Source organism: Pavona decussata, unplaced genomic scaffold (assembly GCF_977016875.1).
Source record: "Pavona decussata unplaced genomic scaffold, jaPavDecu1.1 SCAFFOLD_11, whole genome shotgun sequence".
In the NCBI taxonomy this organism is placed as follows: domain Eukaryota; kingdom Metazoa; phylum Cnidaria; class Anthozoa; order Scleractinia; family Agariciidae; genus Pavona; species Pavona decussata.
In genome coordinates this window covers 2,249,468-2,270,582 of record NW_028145434.1, presented here as the reverse complement: position 1 = coordinate 2,270,582, position 21,115 = coordinate 2,249,468, and the positions used below count along the sequence as shown (strand labels likewise).

Below are 21,115 nucleotides of genomic sequence, written 5' to 3'. Positions count from 1 at the left end.
TAACAGAGAGAAACATCTACAAGAACCTGTTCCAGAAGACTGGTAGTTAATGGCATTGCAATGCTCTTTGAAGATGAAGGCCATGTGACCTGTCTTGTTCGGTATAGAATATCACTAATGAAATATCGCCTATATATTGTCTCGATAGCTAAAATAAAAACTAAAATAAATACTAAATACGCATTAAATCTCGGTTATTGGCGTCTTTTTTCGTCAACTTTTTCTCCTTATGTATCTCTTGTATGCAGGTTGTAGCATTGACAGAAAAATAAATAATTTGAATAATATATTACAAGAGGTTCAGTTTTTCAGATCCCGGCTCAGAATAAGCAACTTTCTTTTTTGTATGTCAGTCCCATCCTAGGAGACCCACGGAGAGATAGTAGGAAAAAGAGTGGGTCGGTATCGATACCAAATACTCAATATCATCGATGTTAGGTTTCCCAAAAAATATCGATACTCGCGATACCAATACCTTTCGATTCAAGAAAATTCCTTTTCTCAATGAGGTGTAACTTTTGGTAATTCCGAGAATTTTAATTTTTTTCTGGTATAAAATTATTACTTTTTCTATTTATTTAACTTCTTAGAAGTTCTTCTTTCGATTAACCTCTTTAAAGTAAAGGTCAGTTTTCTTTCTGAAAACTGCATATTAGAGTCCAAAATTCACGCGTGTGGCAGCTATTTTGAAAAAAAACGAAAAGCTCTTTCTTTCTGGCCCCAGATCGTGGCTATATGACATCACACAGGTAGGGATGCGACGGTCCCCTCCCGCGTGACTAGTTCGGTCCCCGCCGAGGTAAAAGATTTTTCCTTTTCATCTTTTGTGTAGCGGCGTCAGCTCCGTTGTCGGAGAGATCCGTGAAACTCAAAGAAAACTAAATGACTCACAGGTTCCACAAGGCAGAAAGGTTTATTGTGCCAACTCTTACAGCAATCCTGTGTAGTAGGACGTGTTGGGGCGAACGCTCTAGTAGGTTCTGAGTTAAACAGCAATAGTTGATCCCGTGGTTCCCGTCGAATTTCTGTGAGCCTTATGGAAAATTACATACGTTTTCGCGGTATAAAAGCTAAGGACACGTGACCACTAGCGGAAAATCCTAGTGACGTGTTGCGGTTACAATAGGCGAAATATCTTAAAATACTACGAAACAAACTAAGGCACGCGGGTGCCGTTACACTGCTTCCCTAAATGTTTCTTCATTTACTTATAAACGTAGTGACTTATAAAAATGCTAAATAAAATCAAATATACGTCGATTAGGAAGCCTATTGGTAAAACTAAATATCAATCATTATTAATATTAATCAGTTCTCATAGTCCTCTTTTGCCAAGAGTAGGACAAGGTTGTGCGCTGGTCGCTCGAAGAATTTTCTGTCTCCGTCTTTGGCGGTCATTATCTGTACTTTTCTGACAAGCTGGTTGCTGCTTGGATACGCTCGGGTGACGACAGCTAAGGGCCATTGATTTCTTGGAGATTCGTTGTCGCAGACTAGTACGACGTCTCCTTCTTTGATATTTCTTTTAGGTGTAGTCCATTTCTGGCGTTTTTGGAGTTGGGCACAGTATTCTTTCTGCCAGCGCAGCCAGAGTTGGTTAGCGAGGTACTGAACTCTTCGCCAACGTTTGCGGGAATACTGGTCCGGTGACTCAAATTTTCCAGGCGGGGGCAGCACAACTTGGGTCTTGAGTGTCAGTAGGTGGTTCGGGGTCAATGGTTCTGAAGCTAATGGATCTGATAGGTTCTCTACTGTTAGGGGACGGCAGTTGACGATACTCTCGGCTTCAGTCATAAGCGTACGTAGAGCTTCATCATCAAGCTGGGTACCATGTTCTAACAGCAGTGATGATAGGACTGATCTTGTGGTGCGTATTTGGCGTTCCCAAATACCTCCCATGTGTGAAGCATGGGGAGTATTCAGATTGAAGTCAATCCAGTCGCAGTCTTGAGAAGAAAGGTATTCTTTAACGGGTGCCGTGTCCAGTTCTTTGAGTGCAGCCGCGAGTTCGTTCTTTGCGCCAACGAAGTTTGTTTCTTGGTCAGATCTAAGCTCACGGACTTTTCCTCTGCGGCTGATGAAACGCCTGAGTGCGTTAAGGAACGAATCTGTTGACATGGCGTTAAGGGTCTCCAAGTGTATCGCACGTGAGGACAGACAGGTAAATATGAGACCCCATCGTTTAAGCTCTTTTCGTCCCTCTCTAATGTAGAAAGGGCCGAAAACATCCATTCCAGTGTAGGTGAAAGGAGGACTTGGCGTGACACGCTCTGGGGGTAAGGCTGCCATCTGTTGATCTTGAGTGCGGCCTCGTAATTTACGACACAGCACACACTTGGCGATGATGTGGGAAATCAAAGAACGGCCATTGATAATGTGGTATCCGGCTTGGCGGATAGCGTTGTGCGTCATGCCGTAACCTTGGTGGTGCTGCTTCCCATGATGAAACTGGCGTATGAGAAGAACAGTCACGTGACCATTTTTAGGCATGACGATGGGATGCTTGATTGCATAAGGAGTGGTCGCATTCCTGAGTCGGCCGCCAACTCGAAGTAGGCCTTCTTTGTCGATGAATGGATCTAGCTTGTGAAGGTTGCTGCTGAGCCTGACAACGCTGTTTCTTTTGCGCGCACTGTGGCGATCTTGAAATTGGTTATCGTTGCCTTCAAGCTTACTAAGGGTGATGATCTCTTTTTTATAGTGGTAATGTTGAGTTGATCTCAGAACTAAGTTCTCAGCTTGTGAAAGCTCTGTCACTGTGGGGGGTCCTTCTGTCGGACGCCAGTTATGCTTCTTGTTGGGTCTTAATCTTTCCATTGCTCTCTGAACTTGAACAATGCATCGTTTGAGACGGTTGAACGAGGAGAAATGATTGAAGCGATCAGGTTCCAATATTTTCTGTCCGGTGTAAAGGGTCTTTGTCTTTGTGGCTAGTGTCGATGCTGAATCCTTTCTGATTTCAATGTCTGATGGTAACAGAGGACAAGCAGGCTGTGGGTGAAGTGGAAGTGGATCTTGTTGCCATAGAAACTTTGGTCCATTGAACCAGCGGTCGTTCTGTAGTAACTCCTTTGGGGTTAAACCGCGAGAAGCTTCATCGGCTGGATTTTCCTTCCCGGGGACATGGAACCACTCTCCTGGGGAGCTTCGGTCTCTGATATGCTGTACGCGGTTGCCAACGTACACATGGAAGCGACGTGCGTCATTGTTGATGTATCCTATAACGATCTCAGAGTCGGTGAAGTAATAACAACGGATGTCGTCAATGTCAAGTTCACTCTTGAGCATTGTAGCTGCGTTGACTGAGATAACGGCTGCTGTTAGCTCTAAGCGTGGTATAGATATAGACTTGAGTGGTGCGACTCTGGATTTCGCCATGAGGAAGCTAACATGAACCTCATTCTTCTGGTTGATTATGCGTAGATATGAGACTTGGCCCCCACCGGTGTCGCTTGCATCTGAGAAGCTATGGATCTCGGCACGAACAGGTTGGCCAAAACCTGGCGGCTTAAGACAGCGTGGGAACGTGATCGTCTGAAGGAGGGGCAGCTCTGTCCGCCATTTCTCCCATAGTGGTAGAATATCCTCTGGTACTGGGTCGTCCCAGTTGACGTTCTGACGACAGAGTGCTTGTAGTATCTGTTTGCCGACTAATATGACGGGCGATACAGCTCCCAGGGGGTCGTAAACTGAACTTATGGTAGACAGGATCCCACGTCGGGTTACAGGTTTGTCTCTCAATTCAATACGAAATCCGAAGGTGTCCGATTCAATGCACCAGTACGTACCAAGGGACCTTTGGACTGGCATAGAGTCGTGTCTAAGGTCTATGTCCTTAAGATCTTTGGCGCGGTCATCAGCAGGTAGAGCCTCAAGAACTTCCTTGCGGTTACTTGCGAACTTGTGGAGGCGCAGATTGTCGCTTGCACACAAGGCTTGTGTATCTTTGATCAGACTAAGGGCTTGTTCTACTGTAGGTACAGATTTAAGACCATCATCTACGTAGAAATCTCTGCGGAGAAAATCTGACGCCTTGTCTCCAAACTCTTTCCTGTGAGTTTCCGCTGTTTGATGTAGACAGAAGTTTGCTACTCCGGGGGATGAGGCTGCACCGAAGAGGTGTACGTTCATTCGGTATTCAACAATAGGGCTTGAAAGGTCATTATTTTCAAACCACAGAAACCGGAGAAAGTCCTTATCGTCACAATTGACGTAGAAGCTGTGGAACATTTGTTCAATGTCACAGGTGAAGGCCACTTCTTCTCTACGGAATCGCGTTAGTTCTCCAATGAGGGAGTTGAGTTGGTCTGGTCCTTGGAGAAGATGCTTGTTCAGCGACTCGTTTTCGAAGACAGCACTGCAGTCAAACACGACTCGAATTTGATCAGGCTTTCGCGGATGGTAAACATTGAAGTGAGGAAGGTACCAAACTTTACCTTCTGCTGTGTTCAGTTGATCTGCGGGGACTCGGCTAGCGTGACCATTATCAAGTGTCTTCTTCATAAAGGCTAAGTAATCCGACTTTAACTTGACGTCGTTCAAGAGCTTTCTCTTGAGAGACAAGAGTCTTCTCAGACAGTGTTTACGGTTGTTTGGTAGGGTGATGGCATCTGTTTTGAAAGTTAGCGGTGCCTCCCAGTTTCCATTTGTATTCTTGTGTAGGCCTTTGGTAAGTATTTCTCTGAAGCGTTTGTCTTCTATAGACTCGGCTTGCTCAGTTCCACGAATCTTGCGACTGTGGTGAATCTCACTATAGTCAAGTTCCATCATTTCGCGTACTTGTTTCGGACTTGTCATTTCCTTAGAAGATAATGTAGGGCTGATGAAAGGATGTGTTCCAGGTGTTTCTATAGCGCGGTCCAGGAGCGTTTCCCTTTCCACAATCACTCGATTTACTGAGGCTGGTGTTGGTTGTGAGGGCTGATTCTTGCATACACGCCCAATTATTGTCCAGCCGAACTTGTACTGCTCTGCCCAGGGTTCATCCTCTTGACCGGATATGACGTTCATTGGTTGGAAAGCCGCTGGAACATTTCGGCCGATGAGCAGGCCTATATCAACATCGGGGCGGTGCTGTATCTTGTCTGCAATGTGAGATAAATGTGTCCATTGACTGGCTACACGGGGCGTGGCAATATCCTCGTGAGATGCAGGAATGTACTCTCGTGAGTACGCGAAAGGGATTTTGATTGGTGTATACTCATTGTCCATGTCTTGAATGAACAATCCAGCTACTTTCTTGGTTCTAATCGTGTTTGAGCCGACGATCGTGTTAACTTGTAGGTCGACTTCGGGTGCATCAACTTCCAGTTGATCTAGTAAGGTGTCGGAGATGAACACATCGGTGGATTGGTCATCTAGGACTGCATATGTGGTTAATTCTTTATTCGGGTTCGAGTGATGACTAACTTTCACCAGGACGATTCTAGCACACGACCGACCGGATTCCTCCCTCCCGCAGACTTGCGTGCAAGTTGTGGACGAATTCTCATTATCTGACGGCTTGGTGTCAATATGCATTGCTGTGAGGTGCCTTTTTTGGCAAATGTCACATTTTGGTGGGTTCTGGTCGCATTTTTCGGCGAAATGCTTGTCTGAAGCCATGCACTTAAAACACAGTTTGTTTTTCTTAAAAATTCTCTTCTCTCGTCTAAACTTAGATCACGGAACTTCTGGCATTCATTTAGCGTGTGAGTCTTGGTTTTAAATTGTGAAAGAAACACAGCTTTTTTACGACTGAAGAGTTTTCTGGGATTTTCTTTGGAGAAGTTTCTTTCTTTAGTGCAGAGGACGGTGGTGGGTCTGTGCTGCCCGTTTTTGAGGCGAAACTGGTAGATGGTGGTAATTTCCTGCGTGGCTGAGAGCCGTTCGAAGCGGAATTAGTTGAGATTTGCCCGTGGTGAAATATTTGGGGAATGTTCATGCGATCCGCGTGGAAGGTCACTTCCGCGACAAACTCAGAGAAACTTGGAAATGCGTTGCAGCCCTTTTCTTGTTGCAGTTTTTGCACTTTTATGGACCATTTGGTTAAGAACCAACTAGGGAGTTTCTCAACCAATGTTTGTACCTTAGAAGGATACTCAAAAATTGTCAGACTTAGTAGATGAGTTTTGGCTATTTCTACTTGTTGTAGGAAGTCGCTAAAGTCTCTAAGGCCTTGTGCGTCATTGTTAGCAATCTTTGGCCAATTGGCAAGTTTGTTCTCAAAGTCTGTGGCTACAATGGCACTGCGACCGAAACGCTGTTTAAGTTTCTTTCGGGCTTCGTTGTAGGCAATTTCAGGGTTTGCACCGACCATGTATTGAAGTTGCTCAACGACCTTTTTCGCTTTTCCATCTAAGTGCTGATAGAGAAGATAAAGCTTTTGCTGAGCGCTGATGGGCGCGGAATCAATGAGAGCGTCGAAGGCTGTCTCCCATATAAAGAACTTAGTGTCTGCCTCGTCACCTCTGAAGACGGAAGGCTTCGCTTGTGGCAGTCGCTGTAACTGAGTGACCTTGGCCAGGGCCTCGGCGATTTGATTGACGCTATCCTTGCTAGGTGGAGGGTGATTCAAGCTTACAGGAAATGGACTTGGCCTGAACTCGTGGTAAACAGTGCCAAGGGAAGCCTTAGGGGTGAATATATCAGCCTCAGGACGTAGATCATAGACTGACGGATACCCAGGATTCATGCTTCTAATTGCACCTAGAGAATGATGGGAAGTCGCCAAACTCAAACTGGTGTATAAGGGCTCTTGAGGAAAAGAAGCGACCGGTTTAATTGTGCCACAGGCCAACTCAGATGCGGTGACTGGAGTGCTTCTTTTAGTGGAGAGCCTTGGAGCAGTAAGGCTGTTTGTTGTGTGTGACACAAACAGTTGTGAAGTGTTAAAATTTCCTGAACCAGCAGAAAGGGCGGGAAACTGAGAAGCTGTTGGGTAGCCTGTGTCAAGGTTGGATGTAATTGGTATTCCTGTGTCGGTAGACGAGGTAGCTGAGAAAGGCATGGAGACAGCTGGAAGTTCTGTGTCAGGGTTGTAGTCAGCTGGGAGACCTGTGCCAGAGTCTGGGGCGAATGGTAGTCCTGTGTCAGGATAGGAGGCAGCGGGGAGTCCTGTGCCTGGGTCTGGGGCGAATGGTAGTCCTGTGTCAGGGTAGGGGGCAGCGGGGAGTCCAGTGCCAGACTTTGGGGCAGCTGGGATTCCTGTGTCAACATTTACCGCTGACCACAGACCGGCAGTTGGACTAAGAGGTCTGGTGGAAAGTTCAGATTGCGTCATAAATCGGTCAATCATCTTTTCCGTCTCGTAGGGCAATTCTGGCTCAAGTTCAAACAGATGACCTTCGTCTTTTAACGCTTTCTCATATACGGCTTCCTCCGCTAAGGTTTCACGCAGTCGTTGCTGGAGTTTTAATTTGTTTAGCGCCTTTTGTTTTTCTTCGATAGCATCGCTAAATTTGATCTTTTGTTCTAAAGAGTTGCGTCTTGCCTTGACAGTTATTAGGGTTTGCTTTGAAGAACGCGAGCCGCCGGAAGAAGTTGAAGTATTACAGCTGGTATTAGAGCGATTGGTTTTACGTGACGCCTTGGATCGAACGGATGTGGTTTCATCTTTGTCGAGAGACGCCAGTTTATTGAATGTTGCGCTTCTAGCTCCTTGGAGGGAATCTCTCACAGTTATGAGTAAATCCGTGATAATATCGGCTTTGGGGGTATTGTTGTCCAAATTGAGCCAAGCGTTTAATTCGAGCTCAGTTTTTTCTGCGAGCGTGACCAATTCTTTCATTTTATTGTCAATCATGTTCCGGTCTTTTGAACACACCAAGAATGCGTGGTATGCGGTGACGTTCGCATGGAAGTTTTTATTTGCCGCCCTCGCCAATTTCTCCTTTACCGCAGAATGGAACTCTGATCCCTTTTCTGTCATAGTTCGGGAGCGTGTTTCCGATTCCTTAGTTTCTTCAGAAAATTCAGTAGTTTCTGCGCTATTCTCTGTGGCGTTTTCGTAAGTGGTTTCGCTAAAACCGGTGTCGGTAGTTTGGTCGGGTGAAACGCCGAGTTTTGCTTTTTCCTCCACGATTTGCGAGAGGCTCATGGTGTGCTTTTAGGTATGACTTTGGCAAAGGCAATGGTTCGGAAGTGATGACTCAAAGACACGTTTGTTCTTCTAATATTGTATTGTTTAGGTAATAAAGTACGTGCTATGACTCCAAGTATCTAGACTTATTATGTTAAGGTTTCGTTACTTGCTGTATCTTCAGTAGTGCAATCGCTAAACCTTGCGAGAGCTCTTCGTTCTCCTTGTGTAAGATTTCAGTTCTTAACAATCCATTCATTCATTTTCCGGTTTGCACGTGCTCGACTCTTCTTGTCAGTTTTTCTTGCGTCTAAGTAACAAGAAATGGAACGGACTTACTTGTTTTCCTCGGTTGACTGACCAAGTGTTTCCAGGGATGGACTTGCTGTCTTTAGTCTCTGACTTTTCACTGCTGGGTGCTGTAGGTCCTCAACTTCGGGTAGAAGTTCTTAAGCAGAAATTCGACTGTAGCGGCGTCAGCTCCGTTGTCGGAGAGATCCGTGAAACTCAAAGAAAACTAAATGACTCACAGGTTCCACAAGGCAGAAAGGTTTATTGTGCCAACTCTTACAGCAATCCTGTGTAGTAGGACGTGTTGGGGCGAATGCTCTAGTAGGTTCTGAGTTAAACAGCAATAGTTGATCCCGTGGTTCCCGTCGAATTTCTGTGAGCCTTATGGAAAATTACATACGTTTTCGCGGTATAAAAGCTAAGGACACGTGACCACTAGCGGAAAATCCTAGTGACGTGTTGCGGTTACAATAGGCGAAATATCTAAAAATACTACGAAACAAACTAAGGCACGCGGGTGCCGTTACATTTTGGTTCATTTCCTTATTAGGTTAACGCTCAGGAAGGTTTTCATGGGTTCACTAAGATCCACTTATCAGTTAACATACACTATAGAATGAATTCTCTAAACCCTCGTGTCGTTACTACTAGTAGCACATTAATTATTTGTACCCTGAGGAAACATTATACAATGCCAGAAATTTGGTCTATCAGAGATAGCATATTTGAAAGTTCATGGCACAGGTCTTGTAATTCGTCTCGTAAACTTGTTGTCGGATTTGAAATGCGAAATCTTTGTTCCGCCATGACTATCTGTCTCTGTGTCAAGTTTGAAGAGAAGCTGGCTCTTTAAGTGCTGTCTTGTGAGAAATTTGCTTAGTCATAATTTAATTGTGTCCCTATGTCACCCATTATTAATGGTAAATAATCATCATATCACCTGAGTGTAAACTATTTGCCTTGCCGTCTCCTTTTTGTTACCCCAATGTTTCAATTACATGTAATTTCAATTGAAAACCGGAGCTACCCCCACTTACTACAGTACGAAGCTTTTTAAAATGTCTTTATTAAATTACTTCCAAAAGTTGGTAAATAGCCGGCGATGCTTACACGCACAGCTCGCAGGTACGTCATCTTAGTTCCTTTCTGTTCACTATTTGCTGGGTTTGGTCGAAGTAATTTACCCGTCATTTCCTAGCTAAAGCCTGCTTTTGGCAAAAAAAGGAAAGAACTGACCACCCGTCAGCTTAGTTATGAAAGGAGTTCTCGTACCTTTATCCTACCAAACCGACAAATGATCCATCAATCTAAAATAAACGATCACAGCTCTTCTGTTGCGTATTTGCAACACATCCATATTCGAATCCAAGCACTATGTAGGATGTTTACCCCAGGGGAGGGAAGGTACACCTGTAAAACAGCCATATAGGTATGCCCGGTGCCACTTTTTGGTGGGGTATAGAATTTTTTTTTTTGACCTGGAATTGGGTATGGTTTGCACGAGTAAAATGGGGTTGGAAGCGCCACACAACTCCTAACTATTCGTTTTCCGCTTTCATCTAGATCTTTTCTATATTTTTTGTAACGGGCTAACATGATTTGCATCTGAAGTGTTTGCAAGGTCTAAAATAGGGTTCTGGTCTGAAATAGGGTAAAGGTTTCAAGAATCGCGCCACACACACCCACCCACTCATCCACCCAAATTTTTGGGGAGTAGCCACCCTGCGGATGTTTGTCGCATGAAACTTGTTTAATGGCCTAGCTGCAACGAGTCTCCTGTAGCTTAGAGGTAGATCACTTGATCTAGTAATAACAGGAAGGTTATGGGTTCGAATCCTTCTGGAGGAACTCGGATTTCTTTTTGCCGAGTACGCCCAGCCCGTGCCAGTGACTGAATAACATAGCATTCTCATTTATTTAGTAGGCGCTAAATATGCTATCACGTTTGTTGCATTGCGCATGTGACAGATGATACATAGTTGGCAACGGAAAACGAGACGGGGGAGAGAGAACCCCACATAGATACATAGGCCTCAATGATAACTTTGTATGTCTACTTTTACTACAGGGTCAACCTACATTATTCTTTACAGGACAATCCCTCGCTAGTTTAAAAACGGCAGGTAACTAAATAATTCTGGCAGCTTTGTTGTACTGTTGAGTAGCCGTGTTAAAGTCAGGGTTCTCAAATTAAATATTGTTCATTAACAATTGTAAGGGATTTCCTAGTATAATGTGCAGAAAGAAGACTCTCTAGTTCCCAATGACTTTCACTTAAATTTTGCTAAGTGAAAAAACCGATTTGTGATTACACACGTTTAACGTCACCTAAATTTCTTGGAGATCTCTAGAACTCGAATCATGAAGCTATAGTGTGACCACTTGTCGTGCAATGCAACGAACTTCTGATTACCCACAAAAATTGACCTTTCATCAATCCCTTTACGGATCTCTAATTCTGACTTGCTAATTTTAAAGCTAGGGCAATAATGCTGCCCCTGTACAAAAGGATATGCGACCAAGTTTACTTAAAAAATCGCAACAACAATTCCGCCTGTCATTTACACACGGTTTAAATGCGATAACTTCTCCTGACTGTCATATCTGATCTGTAAACAGTGGATACCAATACCTTAGGCCCGGTTCATACGTCGAACTTTACATGAGCCGAATCTAATCATTTGGTTCGGCGCATGTAAAGATCAACGTTCGAATCAGTTAGGATCGACAGATTTGTATTTGGGTCGACCCACCGTTCTATTCGACTGCGCCAGTCGAATGGAACGGCAAAAGTTCGACTTCGATTCATACGTTGAACTTTTACATGCGCCGAACCAAATGCATACGCTACGTATAAATTATATCTATCCCAGAGGTCTGCGCGTTCCATCGACTTGGCATGCTCAAAGGACTTCATTCTGAACAAGATGGCGGGAAAAGAGGAATGTGCTTCTTCTTGTTGTTGTTTAGAAACAACTAAATATACTTGTCTGAGATGTGAAAGATTTAAAAAAAAAAAGGAATATATTTTTGATGTGTACACGAACTTCACCGACAGAGACTTTCCAATATAGGCTATATCAAAGGCGAAGCGTCAAGACTTTTCAGAACAAAATCTTCAAAAACATTTGAAGAAAACATTACTCTATTCAAACCGAGATTACGCTACAGAGGTTACCTCGACAACCTTATAGATTAAACTCTCTCAGAAGTCAATTTCAGCGAAAGAATGTCGGCACTACAAAATAAACAAAAACGCGCAAAAACATTTTGCCGTTTGTTACGGACTGTCATATCTGATCTGTAAACAGTGGATACCAATACCTTAGGCCTGGTTCATACGTCGAACTTTACATGAGCCGAATCTAATCATTTGGTTCGGCGCATGTAAAGATCGACGTGTGAATCCGTTATGATCGACAGATTTGTATTTGGGTCGACCCACCGTTCTATTCGACTGCGCCAGTCGAATAGGACGGCAAAAGTTCGACTTCGATTTATACGTCGAACTTTTACATGTGCCGAACCAAATGCATACTTTACGTATAAATTATATCTATCCCAGAGGTCTGCTCGTTCCATCGACCTGGCATGCTCAAAGGACTTCATTCTGAACAAGATGGCGGGAAAAGAGGAATGTGCTTCTTCTTCTTGTTTAGCAACAACTAAATATACTTGTCTGAGATGTGAAAGATTTAAAAAAAAGGAATATATTTTTGATGTGTACACGAACTTCACCAACAGAAACTTTCCAATACAGGATATATCAAAGGCGAAGCGTCAAGACTTTTCAGAACAAAATCTTCAAAAACAACATTTGAAGAAAACATTACTCTATTCAAACCGAGATTACGCTACAGAGGTTACCTCGACAACCTTATAGATCAGCGAAAGCGAAAGAATGTCGGCACTACAAAACAAACAAAAACGCGCAAAAACATTTTGCCGTTTGTTTGGGAATATCGCCCTTCTGTGCCTATCCTAAAACCATTCAGATAAGTAATTGGCACTCAATAGAAAATCAGCCTCAGCTAAGAGAGATCTACAAAGACCCTTCCCTACTGTCGTACAGAAAAGGGAGATCTTTGGAAGACGTACTCGTAAGAGCAAATTAGCATTGAAGGTCATATTCTTCCTATCTCGACCAATAGCATCCGATCCGTGTTTGGCCTATCTTCATTAATTTAATAATAATAATAATAATAATAATAATAATAATAATAATAATAACAACAACAACAACAACAATAATAATAATAATAATAATAATAATAATAACAATAATAATAATAATAGTAATAATAATGATAATTTATTCACTTATTTTAGCGCCTTTTAACATTAAAGTGATCAAAAGCGCTTTACATGAATTTAAAAACTTTATATCAAAATGTAATAACTATAAAGAATTATAAGAACTATCAATAAAAACTAATACTAAAATAAACAATTGACCACTTCCAATGCCATTTTACCAAACAAGCTCTTTCATGTCAGAATTCATCTTTCCCGCCATTTTGAATCTTGTTGAGAAAAAGAACAACAACCGCTGACCACGAAAATCTACTTTCTCACTTTAGCTTTAAGTTCGACTTCAGTTAGGTTCGACGTCTGAATGAATTGCCGAACTTGATTATTTGGGTCGACCTTAATAGGTATTAGGTTCGGCTCATGTAAAGTTCGACGTATGAACCGGGCCTTACATGATATGCTTCGGAAACTAATAGTAAATTGAAAATAAATATCAAGTGGCAGCAGAGGGAATGGATCCTCCTATCATGAACGAGGGTTAAAACAGTAGTTATTATAATCAATGCATTCTTGCTAGTTACTATCAACAACAACAGTTTATTTTTATTGGTATTTGTAAAAATAGTATTGCATTAGACAAAAATAGTGATAAATCACGTTGACAATAATACAACAATAATAAAAGGAAAGAGGTCAATTAATTAATTAATTAATTAATTAGTTATTTAACCAACAATTAGATTGTTAATGGAAAGCTAGAATTGAGCTTAAAATTACTACGATCAAAGAACTTTTTTCGTTTACACAATTGTAAATTGCTGATAATCAAAGAAGTGAAATTGCTTTGCTAGTGGTATTAGTTTCTAGGCAAGCTCAGATTTCTTATCTTCCGCTCGCTGTTGTTTTTTTTTTGTTCTCTTCTGAGCTATACATATTTCCTTTACTTAATTTTTCACACCCGCGACAAAAGTTAGAGCATGAGTAAATGTGGAGTACCGCATTAATAATTTGAGAATTGGAGCGATAGATTTGTTTACAGAGAGATTTACAATCGCCTTTACGGGAAACGGCAAACGTGAAATTCGCGTTGACGTTTTCTTGATAAGATGAGTACATGGATGCAAAACAAGCTTGAACTTTGATGCTAACGGAAAACTTATCAATTTACTGAAAACCTTAAAACCGCAAGCGGCAAATAAAAGATAAACACAGTCACGTGATTATTTTTGCCCTTCTGCCGTTTGCCGTAAACGTAATTCTAAATTTCTCCACTGTACAATACGGAAAATATTTAATTAGTTTTATCTAATTAGATGAGCAAGTTTAAATGGAGTCTTGACTTACCGCAATTTCTCAGGAAATGTTATTAATAGTAACCCTATAATACCATGAGCGTGCGGAGAATATTTTGAGTTCAATTCATTAATAATATTAATAGCCCTCATATTATGAGACAGGCTATCAAACGTGTGTGCACCGCTGTCCCTCAAGCTTCCCTGCTATTTCGATGCTTTTTTCGAGAGGCAAACGCAACAAATCACGGTTTCTAGTACTGCGTTCCTGTTCCTTTTCTTGCAGCTGGCTAGCTTGATTTTTATCACCAGTGGCGGTCCATTCTACTTACTTCATCCCATTACCAGCAGGTTTGGTGATCCTAAAGCGAGGCAACATTTATCATCATCATCATCGTTGTTTTTGTTGTTGTTGTTGTTGTTGTTTTATGTTCTTTGTTCACCACCTATTTAAATCCATGCTGTAAATGATCGTCAAATGCTGGCATTACCTTTAGAAGAGCAGCATTTTGGACTTAAGCGGAGGACTGCAAGAGACGATCTATATTCCGCAAATTATGAGCCAAAACTGGCTACAAAATGCTGTTTCTCACGTCAAATCTAACAAGCCCATTCACAGGAGTTTTGCTGCTGTGTAGGCCCTGAAAAATTAGTTGTCAACAGTATGGACTTAAGTACCTTTTTACTGCTATTGACGAAGGGTCCACTTCCAGATGACCTAAGGAGGCTCGCAAAAATTCTTCTGGCATTGGGTTGGATCTTTTCAAATCAACATTTCGCATAGAAGGCTTGCTTCGATTTACATTTCACTCCACCATCTTTTCAACTCATGACTAAATTGTATGTTTTGTTGGTTTCGAAGCGATAGCTGTTACTATAGGAACGGAGACGCAAAGAACTTCTTTTAAAATGCGTCATTCAAGCCTTGCAATAAAACATCTAATAAAACCAACAACAATAATATCAGTAACAAGAAAAGCCTTTAACTTCTGAGCTTAAATGATTCCTGCCAGACAATCTGTATCCTGATAGTACGCTGTAAACAGTGGACTAATAAGATCTTTTTTTGTAAAACGTGAAAAATAAACCCGTGAGTAGACACAAGCGTGGTGTACATGTAAATGTTCATTACATGAGAATAGCAGTGAAATAGACCAGAAAAAAAAAACAAAAACAAAACAAAAATTTATTTTCAGAGATAGAGAACATCGACTAAAACTTGACTGAGTTTCAACCTTCTAATCTAAGGCCCGAAATGGTTCTTAGGCCAAAAACTTGCTCGAACATCAAAACGAATTATTATTCTAACGCCTGACAATTGAAATTGAAAATCTGTAAGGGCATTTGTGATACATTTTGATTTATGCAAACTACGAGCTTTTCGACTTATTTTAGCCGTTTCAAAACACAAATAACAAATAATCAGCCCGTCAAAAATGATTCTATATTTACTTGAAAACGCTCTTACAGATTTTTCCTAATTTCGCCCACAAGTTGTCTAGGTTGGCTAGTTTGAATCCTGAACGTTTCGTTGTAAAAGTGGCTGACAAGATTTCGAGGTAATCGACGTTATTTAAAACGAAGTTCTTTATTTGACCATTGCTACGGTAACAACTGTTGCTTGGAAACCAACAAAAACATAAAATTTGCTTATAGGTTGTAAAAGAGTTGTAGTATGATGGAAATCGAAGCAAGCCTTTCATGCGAAATATTGATTTGAAGAGATCCACCCCAATGTCAGAACCACTGTTGCGAGCCTCTTTAATAAGGCTTGAAATCTTGTAACCTTTGTTATTATGCTCTCGATATATTTCATGTCTAGTCCTGGTCCCTTCGCAGCATGATTAGTAAGAATATGCGGTCAGGCGATCTATTTAATTGACAATTTACGTCTTGCAATAACTAGTCAGATAACTGATATGTAAGTGTATTTCACAGTCAAGTTTAGGTCCGCTTAAAACTGTACTATGCACCAAAACCGAGTCTAATAATATGCTTTTTACGGAAAATAGCGACAAGTGAGTTTCCTGCCGTAGAACGTGGGATGTGTCAGTTCTGAAAACCGGGACCAAAGCAGCAATTGGTTAAAGTTTGGAAAATATGTGTTTCGTATGTGAGTGCTTGAGCAGCCGTTTGTGGCAACAAGTTTTGCTGAAGGTCAAAGTGACGGCTGCGTAGGAGACATAGTTGAAGAATTCACATTTCTTTGCTAATTATACTTATTGCCCAGCTGGCGTTGCTTAACTTCCGTTCTCAATTTGCCGTCTATGCGTATCCTTGTAAATGAGATTTATGGTCACATATAAAATTCTTACAGGCGTATAGAGAAAATAAGAAACTTTATTATAAGATCTTCCTCGATCTTATTTCCCAACATTGTTTAGGATAAAAGGCAGGGCTTAATAAATAAGCATTTCAGAAAAAAGCTTATGGCAAGGGCGTTTTGTACCTGTTCAGTGTTTTTGAAAGGGATAAAATAAATACCCGGGGCAATGGGAAATGTATGTTGGCAAAGTTTTCTCTTGACTCGATAACTCAACTTCTGTAAGAGAGAAGAAATGGAAAAAATCAACTCAACAAAAAAAGTCACATTATAGACCCATGGCATGTGAAAGACACAGCTGTTTACCCTGATAGTTCTAGCTTTGTTCAAGGATTCTTTGAAATAACAATTCTGAATTTTGTTCTTTTAGACATGGGAAGTACAAGGGAGGAAAAATTAATGTCAATGTATTAAGACAATCAACGGAAAAATTAGCGACAGTTTCATTCCTCTCTGGTAGACCAAAAACAGAAACTTTCCCTATGGCTTTTCATGCATTGATTCATTAATTCGTTCAATGATTTTTTTCAGACTGCTTTTCACAAGCTGTCGTCTACTGGAGTAGTAAATTTTCTTTTGGCTTAGAGGAAGGATTGCCATTAATTCCTGTGCTTAAAGTTCTTTCTCAGTTTTTTTACTGGACAACATTTTCTTTGTAAAACACCAGGCCACTATACAACTGTGGCTTTAAACACTTTAGCTACAACCACTTCCTTTGGAGGAGGATAACTTAACAGCCAAACATTAAACAAAGACACTGTCTTTCACAAAACAACAATAACCACAACATTTGGAAAAGAGACTACTTACATTTTTTATGCATCATTTCAGCGCCTTCCTTCTTTGCGTCCAAATTCAAGTGGATGTCATCACCAATTAGTATAAAAGGAGCCCAGTTCCTCACAGCGCAGAACTGCTCTGACTCTCGTAGATACTTCATAGCCTGGTGAAGAGCTACACTGGCAGTTTTACCATCTCCAAGATGTTGGTAGAAATTCTTCATGAACTCCAAAGTTGCCTGGTCATCAATTGCCCAAAGTGAAGCCAGAACAGAACGAGCCCCAGCGGCCAAGAAAGCTCGAGCAATTCCGACGACACCCTCAGACTTGATCTCTCCTCTGCCACTATGACAGCAACTAAGCACAACCAGTTTTGCTTGCAGCTTAACAGCTTGAACATCCGACATCTTCAAGATGTAGTCCTCTTCTTTAGGACCCTTATTCCCTGCTTTGGATCTTGAACTTTGTTCGTACTGTTTTTCCCATCCAGGACTTGGCGCCAAAGCAATTTCTCCTGTTTCCTCTCGTCCATGAGCTGCAATATGAACCAAAGAGGCTGAAGGTATTCGTTTTAGCACCTCGTCTTTGGTTGCTTCTGTTCCTGTAAGTGGTGGAAACTTTAGAATTTCTCCAATCATCTCTACTTCCTTTTTGGCATAGGGCAGTTCGTTGAACTTTGGTTTTTTGACATCCCCCAGATATGGATCTCCGACAAGCAGTGCCTCCTGCACACTTTTGCAGTCCTCAGGAAAATCAGTGATTAGTCTTAAACTGGTCAACGAAGGTACAGTGCGGATGTGGATAGATGTGCTCAGAGCAGAGAATGGAGCCAGGCAAAGGGGACCATCGGGTACAATGATCAATTCGCTACCTTGACATAAGTCTGCAATGGGGCCAAGAATTACATTATGTAATGGTTGTAACGCATCGATGGTGCACTGTGGTGGAACTCCTTGTTTATCCTCATCCTTCGCATCATGGTCATTAACATCACGGTTATTTAGCTCATCTAATGAACGATTCTCACATTTTACGCGGAGACTAACTCCAATTTCCTCCAACGTAGCATTCAACAAGGCAGTCACTGCCTCTTCATGCAGTCTTCGTTGTTCCAATTCCTTTTCTCGAAACTCAATCTTGCTTCCCTTGCTGATAACCCAGAAAGTGATTTTGTTGGGCTGGTGTCCCAAGAAAACCGTTTTCGTAGATAACTTGTTTGAGATGTAACAAATTGCCTCTTTAGGTTCAAGTGACGCTGGTGGGGACTCTGTCAAACCATACTGTCTTTTTAAGGCGTCAGCTAAAGTCTGTGCTCGACCTTGCTCAGCAGCACACAAGGACTCGTTAATTCTTCCCAGCTTCAATAGGCTTTGCCAAAGACCACTGTAAGCACCACAATAAAGGTCTCGAAAACATATTCTTAAGGCATCTTCACGAGTAATAGAAGCTCTGACAAAATCAAGTATATTAACACTAGCTTGAAAACATTCGAAAGCTTCCTGAAACTTTCTGAGGTCTTGGTAAGCGTTGCCAAAGTTGATAAGGCCCATTCCTTCTCCAGGTCTATCGCCTACTTCTTTTGCTATTTTCAAATCCTTTTCATAGTACTCTATGGCCTTTTGGAAGTTGCCCAGGCCCTTATAATCATTTCCAAGGTTGGCATAGGCCCTACCTTCCCCAGATCTATCGCCTACTTCTTTTGCTATTTTCAGATGCTTCTCATGGTACTCTTTTGCCTTTGGGAAGTTGCCCAGTTTCTGATATGCGTTGCCAAGGTTGCCATAGGCGTTACCTTCTCCGGATGTATCGCCTAGTTCTTTTGCTATTTTCAAATGCTTCTCCTGGTACTCTATGCCCTTTTGGAAGTTGCCCAAGCTCTGATAATCGTTTCCAAGGTTGCCGTAGGCTCTACCTTCTCCTGATCGATCACCTACTTCTTTTGCTATGTTCAGATGCTTTTCATGGTACTCTATGGCCTTTCGGAAGTTGCCCAGGCTCAGATAAGCGTTTCCAAGGTTGCAATAGGCCCTACCTTCTTCGAATCCACTACCTAGTTCTTTTGCTATTTTCAGATCCTTTTCATGGTACTCTAAAGACTTTTGGAAGAAGCCTAGATTTGTAAAGGCGATGCCAAGGTTGCCATAGGCCTTACCTTCTCCGGATCTATCGCCTACTTCTTTTTCTATTTTCAGAAACTTTTCAAAGTACTCTATGGCCTTTTGGAAGTTGCCTAGGCTCTGATAAACGTTTCCAAGGTTTAAATAGGCGCACCCTTCTCCGTATCGGTGGTCTACTTCTTTTGCTATTTTCAGATCCTTTTCATGGCACTCTATGGCCTTTTCAAAGTTTCCCAGAAACTGATAAACGTTGCCAAGGTTGCCATAAGCGCTACCTTCCCCGGATCGGTCGTCTACTTCTTTTGCTATTTCCAGATGCTTTTCATGGTACTTTATGGCCTTTTGGAAGTTGCCCAAGTTGAGATAAACCTTTCCAAGGTTGCAATAGGCCCAGCCTTCGTTGAATCTATCGCCTACTTCTATTGCTATTTTCAGATCCCTTTCATGGTACTCTATGGCCTTTTGAAAGTTGCCTAGCCTCTCATAAGCGATGCCAATTTTGTCATAGGCGCTACCTTTTCTGGATCTATTGCCTACTGAATCAGGTTTCGTCATGGCTTTTTGTAAGAATGTAGCAGAGTCTGTAGAAATGTAAAGAGAGTAGAATACTTATTTTATGACCACGTATTTAAGCCTTTCTCACTTCTATATACACTTAATGTACAGGAAGTAAAAATTTGGGCGATAAAGGTTTTGGCTACACTGTAAAATATTCCTATACAAGTTAAGAAACTTCAGATTTTATTGCGTCTAGAAAATTTCCAGTAAGGCATTTCTCTCTCAGTTACTTTCCTGGAAAGGTCAATTAACGGAAAAGTACAAGCACCTATTGAATACTTTTAAGGGCTATATGATCTAGTGGTTGAATAAGTCGACAGGTCAACCTTGCTCATATTTTGAGAGGTCATACAGGCTGTAGATAGTAATCCAAATAACGTCTTCCTTTCGTTAAAATTTGACAGGCTCGTATATAAAATTTGAACTGGTGACGCATTTGAAGATAACGTTGTTTTTAAAGTGATTTTGTTTTGATTAAGTGATAACTTGATCAGTTAAGTTAGGCGGAACGTAATTAGAAAACTAAGGTTTCCCTTGTGTCTAAAACAGATTTACGAGAATCGGATATAATTTGGGAGCTTTTTTGTTGCAAATGTTTGCTTTTACATGCCACTTTTTCAGATTTTCATGAGAATTGATTAAGGACGGTGCCTACTAATACCGAATTATTTTTGTGCGGTTTTTGACTATGCGAGAAAAGGAGATCTTAGCTAGTCCTATTGGAATTCAAAAAGAAAATTGGGGGTAACCACGCATTTTTCAGAGATAATTAAGCAATAATATCTCTAAAAAACGACAAAATATGAAGCAATGTATGGGATTTTTTCCTAAATTGAAGCTCAATTATCTCTGAAAAATGCATGGTTACCCCCAATTTTCTTTTAGGATACCAAAAGCATTTGGTAAGTTCTGCTTTATCCGTATAGTTTTAAACCGTTTAAAAATATTCCTGTATTAGTAGGCACCACCCATAGGAAACCCGAGTATCTCGCGATGCGTAGAACGTATGCGCAGTAACAATAGTAGGCACCGTCCTTAAGAAAATAAGTTTGAATCATCCAAGGAGCCTCGAGTTGAAGAAATGTTTATCGAAAACCCTTCTTTGCACTGTAAACAGAGGCCTGACACATTTAATTACCTTTACAGACAAGTGCCAAGGGAGACACTAAAAACGTCATTAAAAAGCGTGATAATGTGCAAAACTTCAATGAAAATAAGAGTGAAATTTGGACCTCCAAGTTATCTGTCAATCGGTGCTAAAAAGATTCAGCACTGGTTTCCCATCTAAAGCAAAACGTAATCAATGCTGTCTTAACAGAATAATAGTCTGGAGAAAGGAAACTGTATAAATATGACAAAAGAAAACCCTGATCGACCTAAATATTGGTGGTTGGTTGAAGTGCTAGATTAATTGGTGTAAATTTATTTCAGTTTGCTGTCCAAGG

General features: G+C 41.4%; 3 protein-coding genes and 1 pseudogene across 11 annotated transcripts in view; 1 reads left to right on the top strand and 3 right to left on the bottom strand.

Moving 5' to 3' along the window:
* Positions 1-21,115, bottom strand: part of LOC146488159 (uncharacterized) — a 538,028-nt gene that overhangs the window by 124,325 nt on the left and 392,588 nt on the right. The window lies entirely within an intron of this gene.
* Positions 1-21,115, top strand: part of LOC146488171 (uncharacterized) — a 286,546-nt gene that overhangs the window by 138,431 nt on the left and 127,000 nt on the right. Inside the window, exon 3 of one of the 3 annotated variants that reach the window (XM_085122200.1) lies at positions 249-485. The exons of the other annotated variants lie outside the window; for them this stretch is intronic. Coding sequence (XP_084978326.1) covers positions 249-255 — 7 coding nt within the window. The 3' untranslated portion in view covers positions 256-485. Of the gene's footprint in view, positions 1-248; positions 486-21,115 lie in introns of those variants that run through there. 3 annotated transcript variants of the gene reach the window in all.
* Positions 1-21,115, bottom strand: part of LOC146488176 (uncharacterized) — a 119,134-nt gene that overhangs the window by 73,033 nt on the left and 24,986 nt on the right. The window lies entirely within an intron of this gene.
* LOC146488178 (uncharacterized) lies at positions 1,197-8,077 on the bottom strand (annotated as a pseudogene).